General features: G+C 36.5%; 1 protein-coding gene across 1 annotated transcript; it reads left to right on the top strand.

The window, feature by feature from the left end:
- The first annotated feature begins 1733 nt into the window (after positions 1-1733).
- Positions 1734-23387, top strand: PTTG1IP (PTTG1 interacting protein). Its single transcript, XM_083364335.1, has 7 exons — positions 1734-1906; positions 4301-4356; positions 7949-8057; positions 9475-9580; positions 13844-13909; positions 17396-17442; positions 21067-23387. Exons 1-7 carry the CDS (start codon positions 1807-1809, stop codon positions 21111-21113), a joined length of 531 nt encoding a protein of 176 aa, XP_083220461.1. The 5' UTR covers positions 1734-1806; the 3' UTR covers positions 21114-23387.
- The last annotated feature ends 928 nt before the right edge of the window (positions 23388-24315 follow it).

Below are 24315 nucleotides of genomic sequence, written 5' to 3'. Positions count from 1 at the left end.
CCCATTAATTTTGTTACTTATTATATTCCAACATTCTTCTAAGAGATTTAGGCAACAAGGCATACTGTGTAGAACTCTACATTTTCTTCTTACAACAATCCTGCGAGATAGACTAGGCTGGAATCAGATTCCAATCATAGTGAACTTTCCAAATGAGAGTGAGTTTAAACCTGAATTACTTTAATTACACCACCCCACCTTGTCATGTTTTTTCCAAAACGGCAATCTGGTTTGTGAATACAGTACTCAATAGCCACAAGTGAATTGCTCTGCTGAAAGCAAACAACAGTTGAGCTGGAGAGCCACATTTCCTTCATGTTGGATGAAGTTTTGTGTTTAACACACTGCAGCAGAGTTGTACATTATGAACAGTGGGAGAAACTTACCTGGAATCATTCACCATAATGGTGTAATTTACTTTACTCAGGTTTGTTGAACAAACCTGGTTAACATACACTTTGTTATAAACTATGGCTTACAAACCATAACGGCTAAATTTATAAATTACGCTAAAAATAAAGCCAGTGTTTTAATAGTTCAACAGGGTTGTGAAGTCCTACTTGGCTTAATTTACTACATACACGAGTTGGTATGTTTTGCAAATCCGCCCTCGAACGAGCGACATTTCAGATGGAATCAGAAAGAGCCCAGAGAGAACTTGGCGGCAAACGTCTGTTTTTATTTATTTTATTTTATTTATTTTTATTTTATTTTTATTCCATTTATATCCCGCCCTTCTCCGAAGACTCAGGGCGGCTTACAAACTTAGCAGTAGCCTTCATTCTATGTATATGCCTGCTTATTAGGGCTTTCACACACACCCCAAGCGGCATTATTACAAAGTCAGCTTAATTGCCCCCAACAATCTGGGTCCTCATTTTACCTACCTCGGAAGGATGGAAGGCTGAGTCAACCTTGAGCCTGGTGGGATGCGAACCTGCACTAATTGCAGGCAGCTGGTTACTTAAGGAGGCATTAGCCCACTGCTCCACCAAGGCTCCTCTTTTTTTTTTTTTTTGCTTTTTTTTGCTTTTCTTTTTGCTTTCTCCTTAATCACAGTCTGGAAACTTCGGCTAGGGCAGGGGTAGGCAACCTCGGCTCTTTTATGACTCACGGACTTCAACTCCCAGAATTCCTGAGTCAGCATAGCTGACTCAGGAATTCTGGGAGTTGAAGTCCGTGAGTCATAAAAGAGCCGAGGTTGCCTATCCCTGGGCTAGGGCTCTTCTTTATTCCAACCCTCCGCCCCCCCCGCCCCATTTATAAAGTTGGAGCTTTCAACTCTTGGCATCAATATCCCTAAGAACATATTAGCTGGTGCTCTGTGCCGAGCTCTCGGGTCTTTTGTTTTTCAATATTTTAAACCAGGGGTCTTCAAACTTGGCCCTTTTATGACTTGTGGACTTCAACTCCCAGAATTCCTCAGCCAGCTTTGCTGGCTGAGGAATTCTGGGAGTTGAAGTCCACAAGTCATAAAAGGGCCAAGTTTGAAGACCCCTGGTTTAAACAATATAAAAGAAAATAAGGAAATAAGAATTTATAACATCAAAGCAACCGAAGCATTCAGTTCTGCCGGCTGTTAGCATAAATACGAAGCCGCCCACCATCTTCGGGAGCGCGCACCATCTTCGGGAGCTGCTTCGTCCCGCCCACGGCGTGCTCCCGTCAAAAACAGCGCGCGTGCACGGCAATGGGCGGGCCGGAGGCGTATCTCCCGGGGTTGTTTTCCGGTCTTGGAAAGTAAGGGCGAGGGAGCCGAAGAGGCTCGGGCGAGCGGAGGCGGCTTCCTTGCTTGTTTTAGTCGCCATGGGTTTCTTGCGGCGCTTGTTTCTGCTCTGCCTCCCCTTGTTCCTCTCGACTCTGAATACCATGGTCCTGGGCACTTTGGCGACCGCTGGGCAAGGAAGTAAGAAGAGACCCCGGACCTGCCGTGGGACAAGGGCGGTGGAGGCGGCCGTGGGGGCCGGGGGATTGTTTGCCAATGTTGTCGGAGCAGTTTGCGAGGCTCTTGTGCAGTTTGTGCAGCCGCTTCGGCTTCTCTTCAGCTTTGATTCTCAGCTTAAAAAGCAAAGAGAGCACCGGGCATACTTTGGAGAATGGGGGCGGAGAGGGGAATACGGCGCCAGTCTTGTGGGCTGTTTGCTATGATATGGGTGTCTGGATAAGAAAGCAGGCGAAAAAGAAACCTGTAACTCAGGGGTCTTCAAACTTGGCCCTTTTATGACTTGTGGACTTCAACTCCCAGAATTCCTCAGCCAGCAAAGCTGGCTGAGGAATTCTGGGAGTTGAAGTCCACAAGTCATAAAAGGGCCAAGTTTGAAGACCCCTGCTGTAACTCAAGGGTGGACAACCACCACCTCTGGCTCTGCAAGAGGTTGAACTAACGCTCTGAGCTTGACTCATAATTTGAAATTAATGGGAGATGCATTTTGTCAGCACCTGTAAAATTACATATTTCTACTCCAGAGTACTGATGTTTAATCTGTTACTTAGCTATTGAATTGATTTAAACGTTTTTATTGTATTCCAACATTCTTTCCCTTTTCCAATTTTTGAAATTCAAAAAACTATGAAAGTGCCCCATAACACAACAGTATTAAAACGTAATACCCATTTTTCCATTGTATATAGGAGATGCACAGTATGTTGTTTCAAAACTTTTATACCGATTAATATTTCAACTGTAATTAAAACTGAATATATAGTTCCCGGAACTCACTGGAGCTTTCTTTTGAGTATAGGGTAAATAGGACTGCAATCTGAGATGGCTTTAATTTGATGATAACTCTAGACCAGAGGTCCCCAATCCTCTGGCCATGGCCTGTTAGGATCCGGGCTGCACAACTGGAGGTGAATGGTGGGCAAGCAAGTGAAACCAAAACCATCCCCCCTCCTGGTCGTTGGAAAAATTGTTTTCCACAAAACCAGTCCTTGTTGCCAAAAAGGTTGCAGACCACTGTTCTAGGCAATCCAAAAAGGGAATTGTGAATGTATGTGTCTTTGTATGCCTTTGAGTTAGTGTTGCTTCCTGGTGACTGCCTGTACAAGTTTCTGTAGTTTCTTTGGAAAGTGTTTGCGAAAGTGGGTTGCCATTGCCAGTTTCCTAGCTCTGAGAAAGAGTGATTAGCCCAAAGTCATCCAGCTGAGTCCATGCCTCAGATGGGGCTAGAACACTTTCTGGATTCTAGCCTGGTGCCTATACAAAACTGCCTTTCAAAATGGGATATAGCACTGATATAATAATTTACATCTAATCCTATTGGTCTGCATTCCTTGGACACAAATTATGGCATTTGAGTTTAACATTTAATTTGCATAAAATAGGGTGGTGATGTAACCCTGTCAGTATTACTTGTAAATGAAATGTCTGACCCCATAGTATATGCAACCACCAGAAAGCCTAAAGCATTATGTGAAAGCCTTGATTCTAAAACTATTTTCTTATATTTGAATAAAGTACATGTAACATGTTAAGAATTGTATAAGACTATGTGAGAGCCAGTTTGTTGTAAGTTATGGCTAGAAACCAGGAGACCACGAGTTCTAGTGTTGCCTTAGGCACAAAACCAGCTGATGATCTTGGGCTAGTCATTTTCTCTGAGCCCTAGGAAGGAGGCAGGGAAAACCACTCTGATCTTTGCCAAGAAAACTAGAGGGACTTCTCCAGAAAGTCTCTGAGAATCGAACATAATTAAATGGAAAAAAGACTGCTTAGGTCTTTGATCTTAAAGTTGATGCTACATGTGAATATATAAGTCAGTTGGGAGGCTGCATAGTAGAATTAGAAGCATAATGTATCTCCTATTTACTTGCTTCATGTATCCAATAGATCAGGGGTATCAAATTCGCAACATCATGTGTCATGTTGTGACATAATGTGACTTTTTTCCCAATGCCGGCAATGGGGTGGGCACAGTTTTGGCATGACGCATTCGGCCCATGGGCCAGCAGTTTGACACCCCTGCAACAGAACATAGTTGGTGCTCAGTGTACCATTCACACACACACAATCGATAGGTCTTTATCATTGATAGAACCTGTAGGTGATAGGTTTAGGTACTGCTTTTGTAGAAGAGAGGCTTAACAGCTACCTTTAAGGTATAAAAACAAAGTGTTGGATGTTGACTTACTGTTATCTCTCCAAACAAGAAGTAAGCTATTACAGACAAATAGCTATGATTCTGGACATTCAGTCTCAAAGGATCCAGCTTTATATCTGATTGCAAAACAAAACAAAATCAGGAGGAAAGCTGGGAAAATGAAGAGATTAACTTAATTATTAATTAACTTATTTTCACAGTGGGGTGCCAGAAGTACACAAATAAAACTTGTGAAGAATGCCTGAAAAATGTCACAGTAAGTAACACAATTAGTAAACATCTGTTCTCTAAATAAAATCCTGATCTAACTTACTTCATGCAGTGATTTCAAGGGCAGCCTAATTCAGATAATTCTGATTTATATAACAAGTTCCTGTGTTATAAACTACCAAAACTAGTGTCATAAAAATTATTTCTGCATGTGTTATAGGATATATGAACATATTTACTCAGCTTCCTGATTAGGATATCATATGACTGTGTAGATAGTGGGCTTTTGAAATAGAACCAGGTGGCTATATCTATATATTTTATTTAAGACTGGGAATGGTAACAGTAGAAAAAAGAGAATTCTTTATGTATTTTATTTTGTTTAAAAATGTGATGTTAAATTTCAAGAAAATACTGCAATTTCCTTTCTTGTACTGCTATAATGCTCTGAAAAACATTCACAACCTATTTCAAATTGTTGCTAAATTCTGTTTAGAAACAGTTTGAATCGTATAATTATAGAACCTAAGCTAATGCTAAAGAGTGAGGAAGGAAGATTGAAAGTTAGATATTAATTATACAGAAATGGTATATTACTAATGAATGCAATTCAGATTCGTACATCAGATTCTTCAGTATGATGCCTAGGGATATCAATGTGCTTGCAGATATCTTCCTTGGTGCTAGATGAGTTCCCCATTCCATCTGACTTTATATCGTTGCTAATACTTATAACAACAATAGGATGAAAAGCTCCAGCTTTCATTATCATCATAATTTCCAAGAATGCCTTGAGGTTACAGATAATTTAATAGTGTGAGTCATAAGATGGTGAAATGCTGCTCAGCCATAAAATGTCTACTCCATTTATCTGTTTGCACAATGGTTTGGCTATTGTAAAAAAAACAACAACACACAACCCAAGTTTGTCATGCAAAAGAAAGCTAAGTACATCTGTCTTATTTTTGGCTTACGGTAGGTTTATGCTTTCTAGTTAAAAAGGATTTCTAAAAGGAAAATCAAAATGGTGCAAAAGTAATCTTACTGAGTAATTAGCCTAACTACATTTATATGTATATAAATGTATATTTATGTGTATTCTAATTTGGAAATTGGACCCATTGGACTTTATTGGGTACTGAACGTTTCAATTCTTGAGCTGTTAAATTACTAGCGGGCCCCAAAAGGTCTCCTGCTTTGCTCTGCAGAATATGCAGCTGCACTGGTGAAGCTACCTTCTTTTTAGATGAACAGAGTAAGAACGAATGCATTTGAGAAGCTACCTTGTTCTTGCTGCCGCTTTGTGATAATCATCTGAAAGGGAGAATGAATTATAGCATCTATTCTTCACAACCTTGTTGTGTACATTCCAGGAGAAGAAATGTTTGACATGGCACAGGATACTCAGGTCTGAATTTTGGTTCCCATCTGGTTGGAGTTCATAGAAGTTGTAGTCTAAAATTAAATATTAGTATTCTGTTGCATGATTTGTCTAGATTAATGTTTTGGGAAGGTTTCGTTCTTCTAAGCCTGCTGTTTGTCTGTACTAAATCTCATAATTGTTTTTAGGCTGATATTCTGGAAGTCCATTTCTACCTATTTGTGTGAAAGACAAAGTTAAAAATAGGAAAATGAGAGAATGAGTAATTATAAACAACATTTTGTCTTAGATAGGTTGGAAGGGTGGCAAAAAAGAAGAATAAAATGCAAGACATCAGCATGGGAAAGAGTCAGATACATGACATGACAGAGCTCACTTTTTAATCAACTAATCTGTCAGTTAAGCCTATCTGTACGTTTGCAAGTTAAAGTTCTTAAATGAAGCATTTCTAAAGCCCTTGATGCCAGATTAGGACAAAAGTGTTATTCAGTTCTGGAACTTAATTGGACTTGCTGTACCCCATGGGCACAAAATACTTGTACTGATTAACAGAAATCCTGCTTATCCGAAGAGTTTGTATCAAGCTGTTTAAATGCTGTTAATAAGTTTTTACCTGTTTGTTTCTCTGTTTACTTTGCAAATGTTCTTGTTTATAAATTTTAGTATCTTTTTCATAATACTAGTGCATAATGTTTTTCAGAGACCACTTGTGTGCTCCTTTTTTCTTTAAAATTCTGATTTGGATTTTTTTCTTTAATTCTCTTGGCATATTATGTGCTAAATTCAGCATTTTGATAAGCATTGCTAAATTGGTTTAATGAATAGCCTCGTTTTCTTCATAGGCAACCAAATGTTTCTAAAAGTAAAGGACAGAAACTGTGCTAGTCATTCCTGCTAATGACCTGTGGCAGGACCTGGATGAGGACCATGACCCTATACCAGGGGTAGGCAACCTCGGCTCTTTTATGACTCATGGACTTCAACTCCCAGAATTCCTGAGCTAGCATGGGAGTTGGGAGTTGAAGTCCATGAGTCATAAAAGAGCCGAGGTTGCCTACCCCTGCCCTATACTGTTAGATTTCTTGGCAGTCTTTAATAGCCTCAAAAATATCATCCTTCTGGATGCCTGGACTGAAAGGGATGGGAATTTGGAACACTGTTTAATAGTGGCTCTGCTCTTTCCTGAATGGACGTTCTCAGACGGTGAGAATGAAAGGTTGAGCCACTGTGCATCATCATCATCATCATCATCATCATCATCATCATCATTATTATTTATTAAATTTATATGCCGCCCTTCTCCCTAAGGACTCAGGGCGGCTCACAACAATAAAAAATTAAAAAACATAGAATACAAAGATTAAAAAAGAATTACACAATAAATAAAGGACAATTTAAGCCGATAAAAACCAAATTTAAAAAACCATGATCAGTCCAGGCCCGCTTGTTGGAACAACCATGTCTTCAGGTCGTGGCAGAAGGATCGAAGGTCATTTCATTCAGTATGAAATGCCACAATGCTTGATTCTTTTATTTCATTGAGCCCTTTGGTCCGGCTAGTGGACCACTGATGACTGTTCTTATCTAATAAAGATCGCTCATCCTTTGTCACAGTTTGGATAATTTATTGTTACTTATGCCATCTAGAAACTCCAGTTATAGCAAAGATAGCAATCTACCTACATGCATTGATAACTTGTTGTTGCCATATAAAATTAGTTCCATGATTACCAGTTAATTTCTCAGTGTAATTCAAGGTGCTGGTGATAGTCCATACGATTCTACATAGCTTGAATCCTGAGCATCTCCCCAGAGTACTTACCTGAAATAAAATCTTCTCAAGGCATGCCAGCAGAGAGTATGTACTAAGGGTTCCCAATCACACATGACAGGACTTAGAAGTGACCATTTTCTGCTGAAGCTCCCCTATTATAGAATGTCTTGCCACCAGAAATGGGCCTTTGGCTCTCATTCTTAATACGGTACATAGGAAGCTGGTTAAAAACTTTTTTTTTAAAAAAAGAATATCTGAGCTAAATGCCATATTATGGTGATGACAGTTGTGATTCATTATTATTGTATTGATAAAAAATTTATTGTACTATTTTCATTATTCTTTGACTTGCATGCTGCTTCAAGGCATGTGACATAAGCAACACCCCCTCAAAAGTTTGTAATGCATAATAAGGTACAGATTCACTTATTGACTTCTGCAATCTCTTAGCTTGCGTTATTTAACCACATTTTTTTCTTGCAGTGTTTATGGTGCAGCAGCAGCAAAAAATGCATCGAGTATCCTGTTCGGAATATCCTCCCTCCACGTTCTCTTTGTGAGCTAAGCTTTGCACGCTGGGGCGTATGTTGGGGTAAATTCACTCTAGAAATTTTCTTTTAGTTGTCATTAGCATGCTACATTTCAGACAATATTGTTCCTCCCGCAAATATTTCATATTACTATAAACTCTTGTAGGATTAACTTTTTAACAAGCTTACAGTTACTTTGCAACATGTACAGTTCAAATTACCGTGGCTTTCAAGATGATAGGAAGAGAACCTCTTTTAGTATCAGCCATCAGTATCTCCCAGTTGTGTCATATAAATATTTAATAGATTAAAAATTGATCAGTTGCTAATCAGTATAAATATTAAGCCTGTGCTGATTGCACAAAGAGTTGCAAACAAAGTCAGTTTGGTGTAGTGATAAAAGTACAGGTCTAGAAACCAGGAGACTGTGAGTTCTTTTCCTGCCTAAGGCATGAAAGGTAGCTGGATGACTTTGGACCATTCACACACACTCATCTCACAGGATTGCTATTATGGAGAAAATAGGAGCAGGAAAGATTGTTAGATATGTTCGCCACCTTGAGTTATTTATAAAGTAATAAAGGCAGAAAAAAAATCTAATAAATAGACAGGGTATAACTGTATTGTAGAAGGTATAACAATATAGGTATAACTGTATTGTAGAAGGGACGCGGTGGCTCAGTGGGTTAGGACGCTGAGCTTGTCGATCAGAAGGTCGGCAGTTTGGCGGGTTGAATCCCGAGTGCCACGTAACAGAGTGAGCGCCTGTTACTCGTCCCAGCTTCTGCCAACCTAGCAGTTCGAAAGCACGTAAAAATGCAAGTAGAAAAATAGGGACCACTACGGTGGGAAGGTAACAGCGTTCCGTGCGCCTTTGCCGTCCAGTCATGCCGGCCACATGACCACGGAGACGTCCTTGGACAAGCGCTGGCTCTTCGGCTTTGAAACGGAGATGAGCACCGGCCCCTAGAGTTGGAAACGACTAGCACGCATGTGCGGGGGAACCTTTACCTTTACCTTTATTGTATCATTCTCTGCTTGATTGCAGCATTTGGTAACTAGAAAATATACAGCTTCTAATTTTTAAAATTTGTATTCATGACTATGAGAGTTAAAAATTTTTGGAGTGGTAATCTCAGTGGCAGGTAATCCCCCCATTTTAACTCTTACAGTCATGAATGTGAACTTTCAAATTTCATATTCATGACTATGAATGTTAAAGTATTGGTGGGAGGAAATCAGCCACCACTGAAACTAAATATATTCAATTTTTTTTTACTGCAGGGGGCTTTAATTTGCCTCTTCATAACTCATTTGTATGAAACTGCTCTAATGTATAAAGGTTCCTTATGATATAAGCTTTCAATCTTTGCTTGAAATAATTTATCTTTTTAAATAAACAATTAGGGCTCTAAATTGATTAAATGAATACTTCTTTGACAATTATGGCGCTAACTTTTTTTTATTTAAATATTTCAGTGAATTTTGAAGCACTGATCATTGCCATGTCTGTAGTGGGAGGAATAATCCTTATCACACTTTTCATCTGTTGCTGTTACTGCTGCAGGAAAAAAAAGAACAGAAAGCAAGTATCAAATGATTTTTGGGGAATTTTATATTAGAATAGCAATCTATTTTAATATAGTTTTTATTAAATACATCTTTAAAAGAATAAAAATACAAATTTTGAAAGAGGAGTAATAAGTAAAAAAAGACATGAAAAATAGCAATAGCACTTAGATTTATACCTGCTTCATACTACTTTACAACACTCTCTAAACATTTACAGAATCAGCACATTGCCCCTAACAATCTGAGTCCTCATTTTACTAAATCTGGAAGGATGGAAGGCTGAATCAACCTTGAGCCGGTCAGGATTGAACTCCTGGCAGTAGGCAGAGTCAGTCTGCAATACTGCATTCCAACCATTGTGCCACCATGGCTCCTCCTTAAATTACAAAGAAGTAGATAAAAATTATAATCTTATCTCTCTCTCTCTCTCTCTCTCTCTCTCTCTCTCTCTCTCTCCCTCTCCCTCTCCCTCTCCCTCTCCCTCTCCCTCTCCCTCTCTCTCTCTCTCTCTAAGGTTATCATTTAAAATTGCTTTTTTTCCTTGTCTCTTTTGGGAGAGCTTCTTTTGTTATATAAAATGTCCCCTCATAAAAGCTGTACTTGCACCCCTAATCATCTTTATGTCTGTACCTTTATTAAGATTATTAAAAATTATTTTGTTTTTTATTCATTTCTGAAACAATGTTTCATTTAACCTCCCTCTGAAAGGATCAATTTTCTTTTTAAGTGCTAAAGGCACTGGGTTGTGTCTGAAAAAGTCCTTGGCAGTATCTCCACTTTGTAAACACTAGTAGCTAAATTCTTAGATATCTAATATTTTAATTCTTGAAAAAAAAATCTACAGGTAGTCCTCAACGTACGACCACAATTGAACCCAAAATTTATGTTGCTAAGTGAAACATTTGTTAAGTAACTATTACCCCATTTTACGACCTTTCTTGCCACAGTTTTGTAAATGAATCACTGCAGTTGCTAAGTTAGTCACACATTGTTAAGTGAATCTGGCTTCCCCATTAACTTTGCTTGTCAGACACACATGACCCCAGGACATTCGAATGGTCATAAATATGAACCAGTTGCCAAGCATCTGAATTTTGATCATGTGACCATAGGGATGCTGCAAAGGTCGTAAGTATGAAAAATGGTCATGTCACTTTTTTCAGCACTGTTGTAACTTCAGTCACTAAACGAACTGTTGTAAGTTGAGGATTACTTGCACTGTATATCTTTGGGGGAAAAAGTATATTCTTTTGCACCACCATTTTTGTATCTCCATGCATCCATAAGTTCTAAATTGTCCATCATATTTTTTTTAAAAAAACCTCTTGGTAATTTACCTTGGGTCATTTTAATATCTTTCTCAAAAATTCAGTCTTTTTGTGGACACATTACTCCATTCCAATCTCCCATTATAAACCAGCTTTCATATAGTAAGTCTATTGGTTTATCCATAAGACCTTTTGTAAAATGCTATTTTAGCCTGATTTGGAGCATAAATTCCCATTATTGGAGTCTTGGTTCCATGCAAATAGCTTCAACCCCACATATTTACCATAATTATCAGTCATTATTCTGGTTGTAATTAGGGGTTTATATATAAACTATTTCTCTTTTTGGCTCCTGGTGAAATAAATTCTTTACTCATGTTTTTGCAACTCAAATATTTTGTATCCTTTTTTCTTATGTGCATTTCTCTGAACAAATTACAGAATAACAAATTTGGAAGGGAGTTCCTTCTAGTTCAACCCCCTGCTTAAGTAGGAGATCATACCATTTCAGACAAATGACTGTCCAATCTCTTCTTAAAAACCTCCAGTGATGCAGTACCCACAACTTTTGAAGGCAAGCGGTTTCACTGATTAATTGCTCTATCAAGAAATGTCTTCTTATTTCTAGGTTGCTTTTCTCCTTAATTAGTTTCCATCTATTGCTTCTAATTCTACCTTCAGGGGCTTTGGAGAATAGGTTGACCTCCTCTTCTTTGTGGCAGCCCCCTAGATATTGATAGACACTGCTATCAGGTCACCCTAATCTGTCTTTTCATTAAACTTATCCAATTTCTGCAACCGTATTTTATATGTCATAAAATGTTCATACATTTTAGTTCCAGTCGCTTTATCATCTTTGTTGTTTTCGCCTGCACTCTTTCTAGAGTCTCATTTTTATATTGCGGTGACCAAAATTGGATATAATATTCCAAGTGTGGTCTTACCAAGGCATTATAAAGTGGTACTAACGCTTCACGTGATCTTGAATTTATGCCTTACATCTTGTTTCAATTTTTTTTTATAATGAAATAATTTTCTTCCTTTTTGAGGAGCATTTGCTCCATATATACTCCACATTAGGCATTTAAAGAGAGCCAGTTTGGTTTAATGGTGAAGGCACCAGGCTAGAAACCAGGAGGCTGTGAGTTCTAATCCTGCCTTTGGCATAAAAACCAGCTGGTTGACTGGGCTATCATTCTCTCTCAATCCACAATATTAGGCTCAGATAACAGTCAATCAAACTGTCATAATTAACGGATCAACATTTTGTTGATCTGAAAAAAAGGAGATCTTGCACTTCCAGGAAAAACATTAGGAAGAAAAAAAAATAGGAATTTAAAATCCACATATGCCAGAAACTTAGAAATATCAATACCTGTAGCACCTAACATGCTGATCTTCTCCTTATTTTCTTGTGGCTGTTGTCTGGGCTCCTATCACTTCCATTTACGTTTTTTTCCATTTCCCTTTGAATTTTAATTCTAGGAATTCTTTTGGACTGAATTCATTTAAATCTGTGTTCAAAAGAGAAGATCACTTTTTCCAACTTTTCCCAGCGAAGTGGTATATTTACTGTTTGAACTTGTCAGTAAAAATAAAATACTCTATTGTTCAGTAATCTGATTCTGACTGGGATTTGTTTAAGTATAATCATAATCTGCATTATTAATCTATCTGGAAGTAAAAAGTGGCTGTAAAATGTGATCACTAGTCTTCCTCCTAACAAAGTGCACACTAATATCTCTTGGTACATTTCTTATTTTTGCAGATTGCATGTTGATTCTATGCACTTTGGAGTAATTCCTTTTTTATGCCTCTATATCATTTGCATCCTATTCAGAAAAAATTCTTAATGGCTGAACATCTGACTGATCTCCAATGGCTTCTCCAAATCCTGTGGAACTGCTCTAAATCTCAAGCAAAATTATTTTTATCTCATTCCTATAATGCTGAATTGTCTTAAGTTTTTTTTCCTTCTCTCTTTATTCTGTTTGTTTCTAAAATTAAATTTTAGTTTCTAAAATTTTCACTTTATCGTTAATGTAACTTCTCTCATAAGTTTTCCTATTGATTCTTCAATTTTTTTTGATAACCTCTTCCTTCATCTCTTCTTTACAAACCTTTCTCCCATTTCTTCCACTTTAAAAATAACTAGCTCTTTTTAAACATATTTTACAGATTCAGGTATCTGCTTTTCCACCTGATCTTTTGTAATATTTCTGGAGTAATCTCTATTTTGTATCAGTTGCTCCAACAATCTTTCCCAAGGCTTGCAACTTTTTTGGTGGTTGCAAAAATTAAAAGTGTATCAATTATGAAGATGAAAATAAAATGGCAAGCTACACACACACACACACACACACCCTTTGCCTTTTCTATACCCTTAAGGTTTTAGGTCAGTCTATTTGTCTATATTTTTAAATGACACAGTTGATCTCACATTACACTTATCACCATGTTTTGCAAATTCCACTGCCTTTTATCTTTGATGTTCAACAATCTTCATTTCCACAAAGATCTGGAAACCTGGTCTATTTATTTAATTCCAAATAGCACCAAAAGCACTTTCATCAGAATATTAATCTTTTTACATTTGTACCATTCCCTTTGTCCATTTATGTCTTTCTAAATCAAAATCTCTTTGTTTTGTTTTAAACTCTTCAAAATATTGTTTTACTTTTTGCTTTATTTCCTGTAATTTGGAAGGAATGCTGACTCCTGTTTTCTCTGTCCTGCTGATTTCAGAGACTTTTCCAACTGTAAATTTATTGTATCTGAAAGTGATTAAGAAAGTGTTTCCAAAGAATTGCCTGCCAGACATCACCACCATTCATTCCCCCCCCCCAGTGCCATTTCTGTTCCTTCAGAGACATCTGTCTAGCCATGGAATCTCACCCAGATGCCATCATGGCAGTCTATTTTTGCTTAATTTTTTAATGGTTTGATGAGTTCATAATATGGAATAATGACACACTGCAGTCTGTTTTCAATAATCTTATTTTAAACAGGACCGATAAAGAGGATGAAAAGGCTGCCAGGGAAAGAGAGCAAAGGAGGGTTCGGCAGGAAGAAAGGTGCGTTCCTTCTTGTTTATGGATGCCAGTCAGGCTTGCTTTTTCTAGTCTTTGGTCATTCCATGCCAATCAAGAAATAAGGCTTGCTTCACAATTGGATGTTTTCTTGAAATTTTGTACAGATACAATAAATAGGAATGTGCACAAAAAAGGAAATGTTTTTGCTTTGTGAATGAAGCAAACTTACTGTGATTGAATGTTTGTCCAAACTGTTTCCCATTTGACCAAAGCAAAACATGTAACAGTTTCTGATAAGACAAAATCCAGAGTGGTTGTATGAATTGGAAAAGGCAAGGCTGCTCCCTTCCTCTACTTCTGCACTCCTCCTGTGCCTCAGCCTGCCTGCCAATTTTCCCAGCACCTTTCTTCCCTATAGCTGCAGCTTCATTTGAATCCAGACATGATTCACTTTACTCTTCCTACCTTCCCAGCCATTGCTGATGTCCCTGCCTTTATCCCACCGTTTATCATTCTGGAAGATATTTGTGTAGAACACCAGGCACAGATGCTTCAGCCATACAAGAGGAAAATAGAAATGTACTTGTGCTGCCACCACGTGGCTGTTCTTGGGAAATTATAATATGCTAATTGGGTCTACCAGTACCTTCCCCTTTGTGATGTATTTCCTATCCTGCTCATGATGCTGTATTAGGATCCACCCCTTCTGGGTTGGACTTCCTCCTTCTCCTTGCTCCCTTGTGTTCCATCCTCCATTGTAACATCTGAACACAAGCCATGCGGACAGTAATCCTGTCTGTCTTTAAGTCTTTCGAACTTAAAGCTCCGTCCAGATTCACCTGACCACACCTTCTCTGCTGTAACCACCTTCTACATGCAAAATAAAGGTATTTCAGATGAACCAGGTGCTTTATGAGTTCACTGTCTGGAAAGGGCCGTTAAATGTGACTAAATTCGCTTAAACAGACCAACGTGTCTTAACAAGGAATTAAAATCACGATCACAACGTGTTTGATCCAGAACAGTCGAAAGACAGTAACAGGATTACTGTCCGCATGGCTTGTGTTCAGATGTTACAATGGAGGATGGAACACAAGGAGCAAAGGAGAAGGAGGAAGTCCAACCCAGAAGGGGTGGATCCTAATACAGCATCATGAGCAGGATAGGAAATACATCACAAAGGGGAAGGTACTGGTAGACCCAATTAGCATATTATAATTTCCCAAGAACAGCCACGTGGTGGCAGCACAGTACTCATGCAGCAACTCTCAAAGTAGTCAACTCTTGTCACATGCAAAGAAATGTTGATCAATTCATCTAATAGATCTTGAGCTCATGCCACTGACTTATGCTCTGGACTTCTTAAAATACTGCAAAAAAAGCAAGTGGGACACATAACCTTAATTTAGGTCCCAGAAGAATTTTTAATAATATTGTAATAAGATCTCATTATAGGAGTCCAAGATGTCCAAGATGAATTATCTGAAAATTCCATATTAGATTAACTGCATATGTGTGTGGTAATCTACCGTATTTTTCGGACGCACTTTTTTTCCCAAAAGGGGGGGGGAAATGAGGGTGCGTCTTATGGTCCGAAGGTGATCCGTATGGCCAGCCCCAACCTCCGCAAGTGGAAAGTAAGGGAGATTGCCAGGAGCACGAATCGGCACGTGCTGAGAAACGCCGATCTCGCGCTCCTGCACTCTCCCTCGCTCGGTTTCAGCTTCCCTTGCTACAAGAAAAAGCAGGCTGAAACCGAAAGAGGCAGATTGCCAGGAATGCGAATCGGCTGATCTCGCGCTGCTGCAATCTGCCTCGTTTCAGCCTGCTTTCTCTTTTAGCAAGGGAAGCTGAAACCGAGCGAGGGAGTTTGCAGGAGTGTGAGATCGGCCGATTCGCATTTCTGGCAATCTCCCTCATTCCGTTTCAGCTTGCTTTCTCTTGTAGCAAGGGAAGCTGAAACCGAGCGAGGGAGTTTGGAGGAGCGTGAGATCAGCCGATTCGCATTTCTGGCAATCTCCCTCGCTCCGTTTCACACACGGACCATTTCCTATTGCACAAAGACCAGCAAGGTGAGTGGCTCAGATTTTCAGTGGGAAAACGAGTGAAAGCAAACAGAGGGCCAGCTGCATTTCTGAGAAGAGATCCCGTTTAACATCTGGTAAACAATCTGGAACTGCAATTCAGAGAGAAGGAAGTCTACACATCACAAGGAGCCACAAGTTTGTTTTAAGTGACAAGCAAAACAAATGAGCCTCAGTAAGTTGGGCCTGACTGGTAAAAAGTTCCCAAACTGTCCCTAATCTAGTTAGCTAAGTTTCATGTTCTTTTCTCTGCTGGGAAGAGTATGGAAGGAAGCCGTCAACCAAGTGAACTTTAAAAAGGGATCCATGGTTTTGTTTTGTTTCTTTAATTCCAGACAAAGTGAAAATTCTCAGGTTACATCTGCAATGGTGACAAACCACAAGCCATGCTTGCTTATAAACGTGTTAGCGGCCCAGCCATAGTTTTTGTCTGTGTAACCGAGTGTCTACAAGACCCCCGCTGCAATCCTCTCTCGTAATTTCTCTGGGATGCAAAATAAAGAGTTGCTGGTACCCCATCTTGCGGGATTAGTGAAGGATAATTCAAACAATAACCCATGTAAAGTATTTCGAGTAACGCTCAGCATTGCCTGAAGTCCAATCCATTTAATGGCGACTGGAAGGAAGGAAGGAAGGGACAATGGGAGAGGGAGAGGGAGGGAGAGAAAGAGAGAGAGAGAGAAAGAGAGGGGGAGAGAGAGAGAAGGAGAAAGATTTTTTTTTCTTGTTTTCCTGCTCTAAAAACTGGGTGCGTCTTATGGTCCAGTGCGTCTTATGGTCCGAAAAATACGGTATCTGTAAATCTGCCAGAATAATCAGTGCAAATCCTATATCTTTTTACACCTAGATAGTAATAAATGAAGTTTGAAAATGTAAAGTTTTTTTTTTTTAAAAAAACAAAATTCTTGCATAAAGGATTCTACATTAGCCAAAGTATTTGTGGATTTTAAAAAGAGATCTGTAAGCTGGGTATAAAGCACCTCCTTTTCCAAACACATATTTTAGGGGAAATTACCTTAATATAGATAAGTCTCACTTCCATTTTTTTAACGATTTGGACACAAATGTAATTTTTTTATTTAGCATTAGGGAAGTACAGAATGTAAAATGCTTAGAACAAGCAATATGGAATGGTCTATATTTGGACTGAAATTGTGGAAGTAGTTTTGTGTTGATCAGACTAAATGAGACTTTTATTAAATCTCTGCATTATATGCATTCACCCAATAATTTTCATTACATTATTTTGATGCTTGGCTGGAACATTTTTTTCCTCTGTTACTAGCGTGTGGAGAGCTTTTCTGGTAATTGTCAAGAATATCTTATAATTCTAACCAATTATATTTTTTATTTATTTATTTTTGTTATTTGCCAGATAAATGGTAATTTATTTGGACTTCCTTCTCTTCCTTCCATAAAATAACATGCTTGATCTTTCATACAGGAGAGCAGAGATGAAATCTAGACACGATGAAATCCGGAAAAAATATGGTAATGTGTACTATATTTTACATCTTTTTAAAGTAAAGCCTTTGTTACAAAGCCATTTTTGTAATAAAATACAGGGGTGAGATAAACTATCTTATATCATGATCTTTTTGTTACAAAGAATGTTGTTTATCATATTGGTGGTTTCTGATTATAAAGCCCCGAAATAGTTTTCAGGACTATATTCTTCCTTTCATGACTGTTACTTCTTTTTCTTTTTTTATTGAAAAGTTTTATAAAAATTACAATATTATCCCCCCAACCCACCCTTGACCCCCCCTCCCCCCCACTTCCCAGAGCTGATTACAGGGTTACAAATATATAATAATCATAGTTTAACTTCAGGGACTGTAATTTAATCATAGTTTTAACCGATTTTAATTTTGTATGTTATGTATTTTAATTTTCCCTGTAAACCGCCCTGAGTCCTACGGGAATAGGGCGGTATATAAATTTAAATAATAAATAAATAAATAAATATAAATAACCAAATACATAATACGCTTTAACTCCCTATAACATAAATACAAGCAAACAAAAAATATCCAAATTATTAAACAATACTAATACTAAATATAACTATCTAAAATTTACTCGTAAGCTAAATGGAACTTTTTAGTCCCATTTGTATCCTGGATATAATCTATCCATCTTCTCCAAACCGAAATGTACCTTTCTTGTGAATGATCCTTCAAGTAAGCAGAAATCTTAGCCATTTCTGCTAAGTTTGACACTTTAAGCATCCATTCTTCTATGGAAGGTAAGCAATCCTTCTTCCAATATTGCCCTACCAATAACCTTGCAGCAGTTATCAAATTCAACATTAAATTAATTTCTTTAGTATCACAATCTGTAATAACACCCAATAAAAATAACTGTGGAGTGAACTTTATCTTTCTCTTAAAAATCTTTTGAATGTTTCACCAAATTTTAATCCAAAAAGCTTTTATATTACTACAAGTCCACCAGATAGAAAATAAGTAGCATCTAAGCTACCACATCTCCAGCATTTAGACTGTAAATTAGGATACATACAAGACAACTTTTTAGGGTCCAAATGCCACCTATAAAACATTTTATAAAAAATTTCTCTTAAATTTTGGGCCTGAGTAAATTTTACATTTCTAACCCAAATTACCTCCCATATATCCAATGGAATCGATTCATGAATATTTTGGGCCCATTTTACCATACAATCTTTAACTAGTTCCGTTTCCGAGTCCAATTCTATTAAAGCATTATAAATTCTCTTTATATGCGCTCGGTTTTGGTCTTTGATCTGTTTTACCAAATTTTCATCCGTTAATGTAATGCCAACGTTCTGATCTAACTTCCACCTAGCTTGCAATTGAGTATACTGGAACCAGGACTGTACAATATTTTCTTGTTTTAACTCACCTAACGACTTTAATTGCCAATCACTCCCTACCAATCTAAGTAATTCCTTATAAGAAGTCATATCCAAATTTACACCCATGGATACACTCTCTATCGCATGTCCAGGAATTCCCCAGATTGGTATTTTATAATTTAACTTATAATAATACTTTTTCCAGACACGCAATAGAGCACTTCTTAAAATATGAGATTTAAAAGCCTTATCAACTTTATCATAAATTAAATATGCATGCCACCCATAAAGTAAATCCCATCCCTCAAGATAAAGTATACTTTTGTTTGTTAAATTAAGCCAATCACTAACCAGTGTTAAAACCACCGCATCATAGTATAATTTCAAATTTGGCACCTTAAGTCCTCTTTCCCGTGCATCTTGTAAAATCTTAAGTTTAACTCTTGGTTTTTCCCCCGCCCAGATAAATTTATTAATACCCTTCTGCCAAGCATCCAAATTAGCATCTTTTTTTCAAAATAGGTATCATTTGAAACAAAAAAAGAAACTTTGGTAAAACATTCATTTTAACAGCTGCAATTTTCCCCAACAAAGATAATTGTAATTTCTTCCAATTATTTAAATCCTTTTGTACTTTAAACCATAACATCTCATAATTATTCTTATATAATTTTGCATTAGAAGCTGTGATATATACTCCCAAATATTTATCCTTTTTCACTATTTCAAAACCTGTCAATTTTACTAACATTTCCTTTTCATTCATTGTCATATTTTTAGCTAATATTTTAGTCTTATTGTTATTTACCTTAAACCCAGAGACTTTCCCATATTGAATTATAATTTCCATCAAATCTATAACCGATTGAATCGGTTGTGATAGTGTAACAACCAAGTCATCTGCAAATGTCCTTAGCGTGACTGATACTTCTTGACTCCTGCCTCTAAAGTTGAATTTGAAAGGGGTGGAGGAAAACAATTGCATGAATGGTGAATACAGACTGGTTTCAGTATTTGTGTTTCAGTAATTGTGATATGGACTTTGAAGTATTGTTTAGTGTCTTATCTAAAGAATGTAGAACATATTTCATATACGTATTAGCCAATATTCAGAAATAAAATACATGGTAGTTTCTCTGCAACTGAAAATGCATGTATTTGAGAAAGCAATTTTACGCAGTAGATATAGATAGCTTAACTGTAATAAATTATAACAATTATTGAAATAATTGAAGTTGCTAATTTGAAGGTGTTGAGTAATTTCTTTTTTCTTACTGTACCATATCACATCTGCAATCTGAATGTTAAATATTGACTATTGTAGGCTCAGGGATAGTACAGATTCAAGCAAAACGCAGTCCCATTTTCATTGGAAAATGTTCTTTATTGCAATAATAAAAAGATATACTACAAGCTTATGCTTTACATGAAATTTCGGTAGTTTTATTTTTTCCTATCTTATTCTTACTTTTTTATGTAATACCTACTAGTTACTATGGCCTTATTTTATCTTGATATTCTTATTTTTAATCTATGTTATAATTTTTTTACATGTTAGTCTGTTTTCTGTTTTGAATTCCTGTATTTCTGTAACTTGTTTTGCTTTTTAATCTGTGTCTTTCTACTTATAATTAATATTTTAATAACTTTAGATCTGTCTTCTCTGTCCTACTTTAATCTTTAAGGCCATTTCTGCTATAAGTTCTTCATACTTTATTCCTTTCCCTGCAAAACCACTTGTTTGTTGATTCCAGCGAACGCACTGCTGTCTTCTCTTCTGGCCTCATGTGCTAGCAGCTGGCAAAGATCTACTGCTGGCTAGAGACCAGGATATTGTATAGCTGCCTCTTATTCCATGATCTGTCCCCAGTCCTTAGTGCTACCTCACCACTCAATGTATGTGGCAACTTTTTTTTTCTGCTCCTTGGTTGCTGCCTCAGTGCAGTAATCTTTCACTGTCCTTGCATGCCTGTATCTGCATTCCTAATCATTTCTGGCTACTATGCTATGTTTAAGGTTCTTTAAACTCTGTTTCTGGCAGTTGTATCACATTGTGGTCTTCATTTTTAGTAATTGGCAACTAATTCTGTTTCCTCTTTTGGGTCATCAGAATGGACCAGATAGGAATGTGTTATCCTTCTCTGTAGCTAGAAATCAGGAATTAAAATTTCTTCTTGTCCTTTGGAGGAAACCTCTCTCTTTAGCTTCTGTTCCACTTCCTTTTAAACTACCATTAATATTTGTAATGTTCTAAAAATGTATTTTTTTTCTTTTAGGTTTGTTTAAAGAGGAAAATCCATATGCCAAATTTGAAAATAACTAAGTCTTCTTTTGAAATACCCCAAATATCATCTGGAAGTGCTGTCTATATAACATACAGCTGTGAAAAAAGATATGTACATTATATGCTTTAATTGCAAATAGAAAAATGATCTTAAGGCAAGATGGAGCTGACCATAACTACAGTGACTGATAAAGACTGAGATTAACGAACAAACCAACATACCTCTAAAACTCTGGAGGCTGCAATATATTCATGTTATTTTTTTCTAGTTATTAAGCAGATGCTTGTGCTACTATAATATTTTGCTTCTTGTGCATTATTCAATTGCCAGCCAAGTCCTAAGCCAAATTTATTGATGAATAGGGACAGGATGGTGCACATACTGTATCCTTTTCTTCTGTGATCAACAGTTTAAGACATTCTAATATTAATAGTAGAAATAAGACAAGGTTTTAAAGATCTTTGTATATACTTAGAAATTTCCTATACAAAAAATATCATACACTTTAATAGATTCTTTGGCAAAAGTGACTAAATTATTCCAGAAAGAAATTGCTCTCAAAATACATTTGTCATGGAATTCTAAGAGTCTGCACTTTTATAAATTGATTCTATATTTCTTTGCAAAATATGTATAGTCCTTTGTTTTGTGCCTTAAAAAAAATCTACCAGAGAAGTCGTTAACTGAATGTTAATAAGAGCGTAATGTTGCTTTAAATTTTATACTGGCATTCATTTAGCTATATGCTGTAAAGGTTCAGGTGCATTCAGTCTTCTTGAATTACTTTAATATTGTAATACAAATTTGCCAAACCCTTTAATGTATGTGTATCATATTCTATCCTTATGTATCCAAATGGTAACCTATTGTATAATGTCTGAAAGAGTGTCCTTTATAACTACAATGTAAATGTATGTACTTTTAAGTCTTATTGATAAAATCTTTTGGCTTAATGCAATAGTCTGTTTTCGGGCAATTCTACATTTGGTGTCTTATGCACTGGAGGGTAAACATTTTTATTTTTTTCTGAAGGCATATCAAGACTAAGAAAAATTGATTTTGTAATATTTAATGTTAATTGGAAGAGTGAAATAATTATCTTGAATTTATTTTGAATAACTTTTAAAAAAAGAAAGGGTACTTATAATTTACATATTTTTCCCTGAGTATTTTTACTTGAACTCTTTACCTATGTGAGAAATGAATGAAAGAAAATAAAACACCAGCAAAGAATTTGGTGAAGAATATGGAACATTAGCCTTAATTTTTCATATGAAGAAGTTAAATAAAATGTTCATGCCCTGAAATATTTAGTATTCTGTAGTCCTATGAATATTGTGTTGTCCATTGCACAGTAACTACAATTCCTTTGAAATGCTTTCTTATATTTACTCTTCAGATGACTGTTTTATAAAAGTCCAAGTGAAGCTTCTCTAGAACTTTCCCTGCTTAAATATATATATTTACAAAAGATAGAACACTGTATTACAAAAACTTTTATGCAATTCGTTTGCCACATTACGTTTAATAGTAAAAAATGTAAAATATTTGGCTAACTGAAAGAAATTAAGATTTTAAAATCTCTTCTAATAACCTTTAGAACTCTCTTGAGCTTAAAATGAGAACTTGCATTTGAATGCAGTATTAGACACTGCCTAAGAACATTCTCATGAACTTACCTAATAGAAGTTAACACTGAAATTCCTCTTAAGATATATATTAATCTTGATGCAAAATTCATCTTAATGTACTGGAATTATTAATCAGTTCATTAATGTTAAGGATTTCAAAGGATGTTTGAGAACATTATCTGGATTTTGGTGATCATAAACACTAGCCTTAGTTCTCTTTGGAGATCATAAAGATCAGTCTTGGCATTTGCTAACAAAGGTAATCAGTGCCCTCTTGTGTAATTCTAGGTTACTGTTCTCTTTTTTGATCCTACATATCCTTCTACAAAACTGTATTCTTCCCTAAATTGTACCCTGATTGTGCTTCCATTTGGACTAGAAATGTCATATTTTCTGTAGAAGACATCTGGGTGGGTTGGCTACTGTTGGAACTCCACAGGTTATGTAAAGATTGTAAAAAAATTATTTTAAGCAAGTACATTTTTAAACTTATTTTTAATGGTATTCCAGATCACCTAGCTGTAGCAAAATGTGCATTAAATACTTGAGATATGAAAAACACTGTAGAAACACCTTTTATAAAGATATTTCTATCAGAATTCTAGATTGATAAGATATAAAAAGTATAACATGATATATATGTGCAGGTGCTTGGAAATAATAGCCACTAAAAGTATTAAATCAGTGACTTAGAATTAATTTCTTGCTGTTTCTTTACCACTATAAAATAAAGATTTTAGTGACTGACTTAATGAAACTTGGATGCCTTTTAAAGAAACACAAGGAACATGCCTTTACACATTTTTCTTCTGTGAATATGCTTGCCATTGTGCTTAAATTAGGAAATAACTTTCTAAAAATCAAACTTAGTACCATATTTGCAAAGAATACTACAAACAATTATATACTGGCAATGAACAATAGAAAGTAGAAGGGGTAATTGTAAAATTTAAATGCATATTTTTTTTAAAAAAATATTGCAGTTAAATTAAGAAAATGGCCAAAGTCTTTACCTTCTCTGGTTTATTTTCTGTGAATGCATGCGTCCTTATACAGATTCATTACTTCTCACATTTTCAGAAAAGGAAATTTCTGCATTTTTGAGGGGCAATTTAATAGATAGACTAGTTCCTTTAGCTCATGCCTTCTGCCAATTTATCCAGAGAACTGTATTAAATTGTACCTCATCCCATTTGCAATCTATGGAGATAAATCTGCAAGTTCAAGTTCCATAGGGAAATAATTTTATTGCTTCAAGTAGGATTGTCTTATTGCTCATCTTATTTCCTGCTTTTTAAAGCTATGTAGGAAAAGCTTTAACCTTCAAAGAACAAAAGACTTAAAAGTAATACTGAAGAGGTCATGCGTGTAGTGCCACAGGTGGCTGAATTCACACATGGTAAGCCATAAACCACTGTTTTTTTTAACTAGTGCCACCCTTCACGTAACACTCAAAACAAAATCCTGCATATTGAGTCTAGGTTCATAATTAGTGTATCATGAGACTACAATCTATATGGCTTAGAGCAGAGATGGGGAACCTTGGCCCTTTTATGACTTGTGGACTTCAACTCCCAGAATTCCTGACTCATGCTCAAGAATTCTGGGA

The sequence above is a fragment of the Vipera ursinii genome (genome assembly GCF_947247035.1).
Source record: "Vipera ursinii genome assembly, chromosome: 5".
Lineage (NCBI taxonomy): Eukaryota > Metazoa > Chordata > Lepidosauria > Squamata > Viperidae > Vipera > Vipera ursinii.
The sequence above is the reverse complement of the archived record's forward strand: the minus strand, read 5'-3'. Positions and strand labels throughout refer to the sequence as shown.

What these genes read in the sequence shown, in the direction of transcription:
- PTTG1IP (XM_083364335.1), top strand. Translation starts at nt 1,807, where the DNA reads ATGGGTTTCTTGCGGCGCTTGTTTCTGCTCTGCCTCCCCTTGTTCCTC. An exon ending in GGCGACCGCTGGGCAAGGAA is followed by an intron (nt 1,907 to 4,300) that starts GTAAGAAGAGAC and finishes TTATTTTCACAG; the next exon opens with TGGGGTGCCAGAAGTACACA. An exon ending in AGGAAAAAAAAGAACAGAAA is followed by an intron (nt 9,581 to 13,843) that starts GCAAGTATCAAA and finishes TATTTTAAACAG; the next exon opens with GACCGATAAAGAGGATGAAA.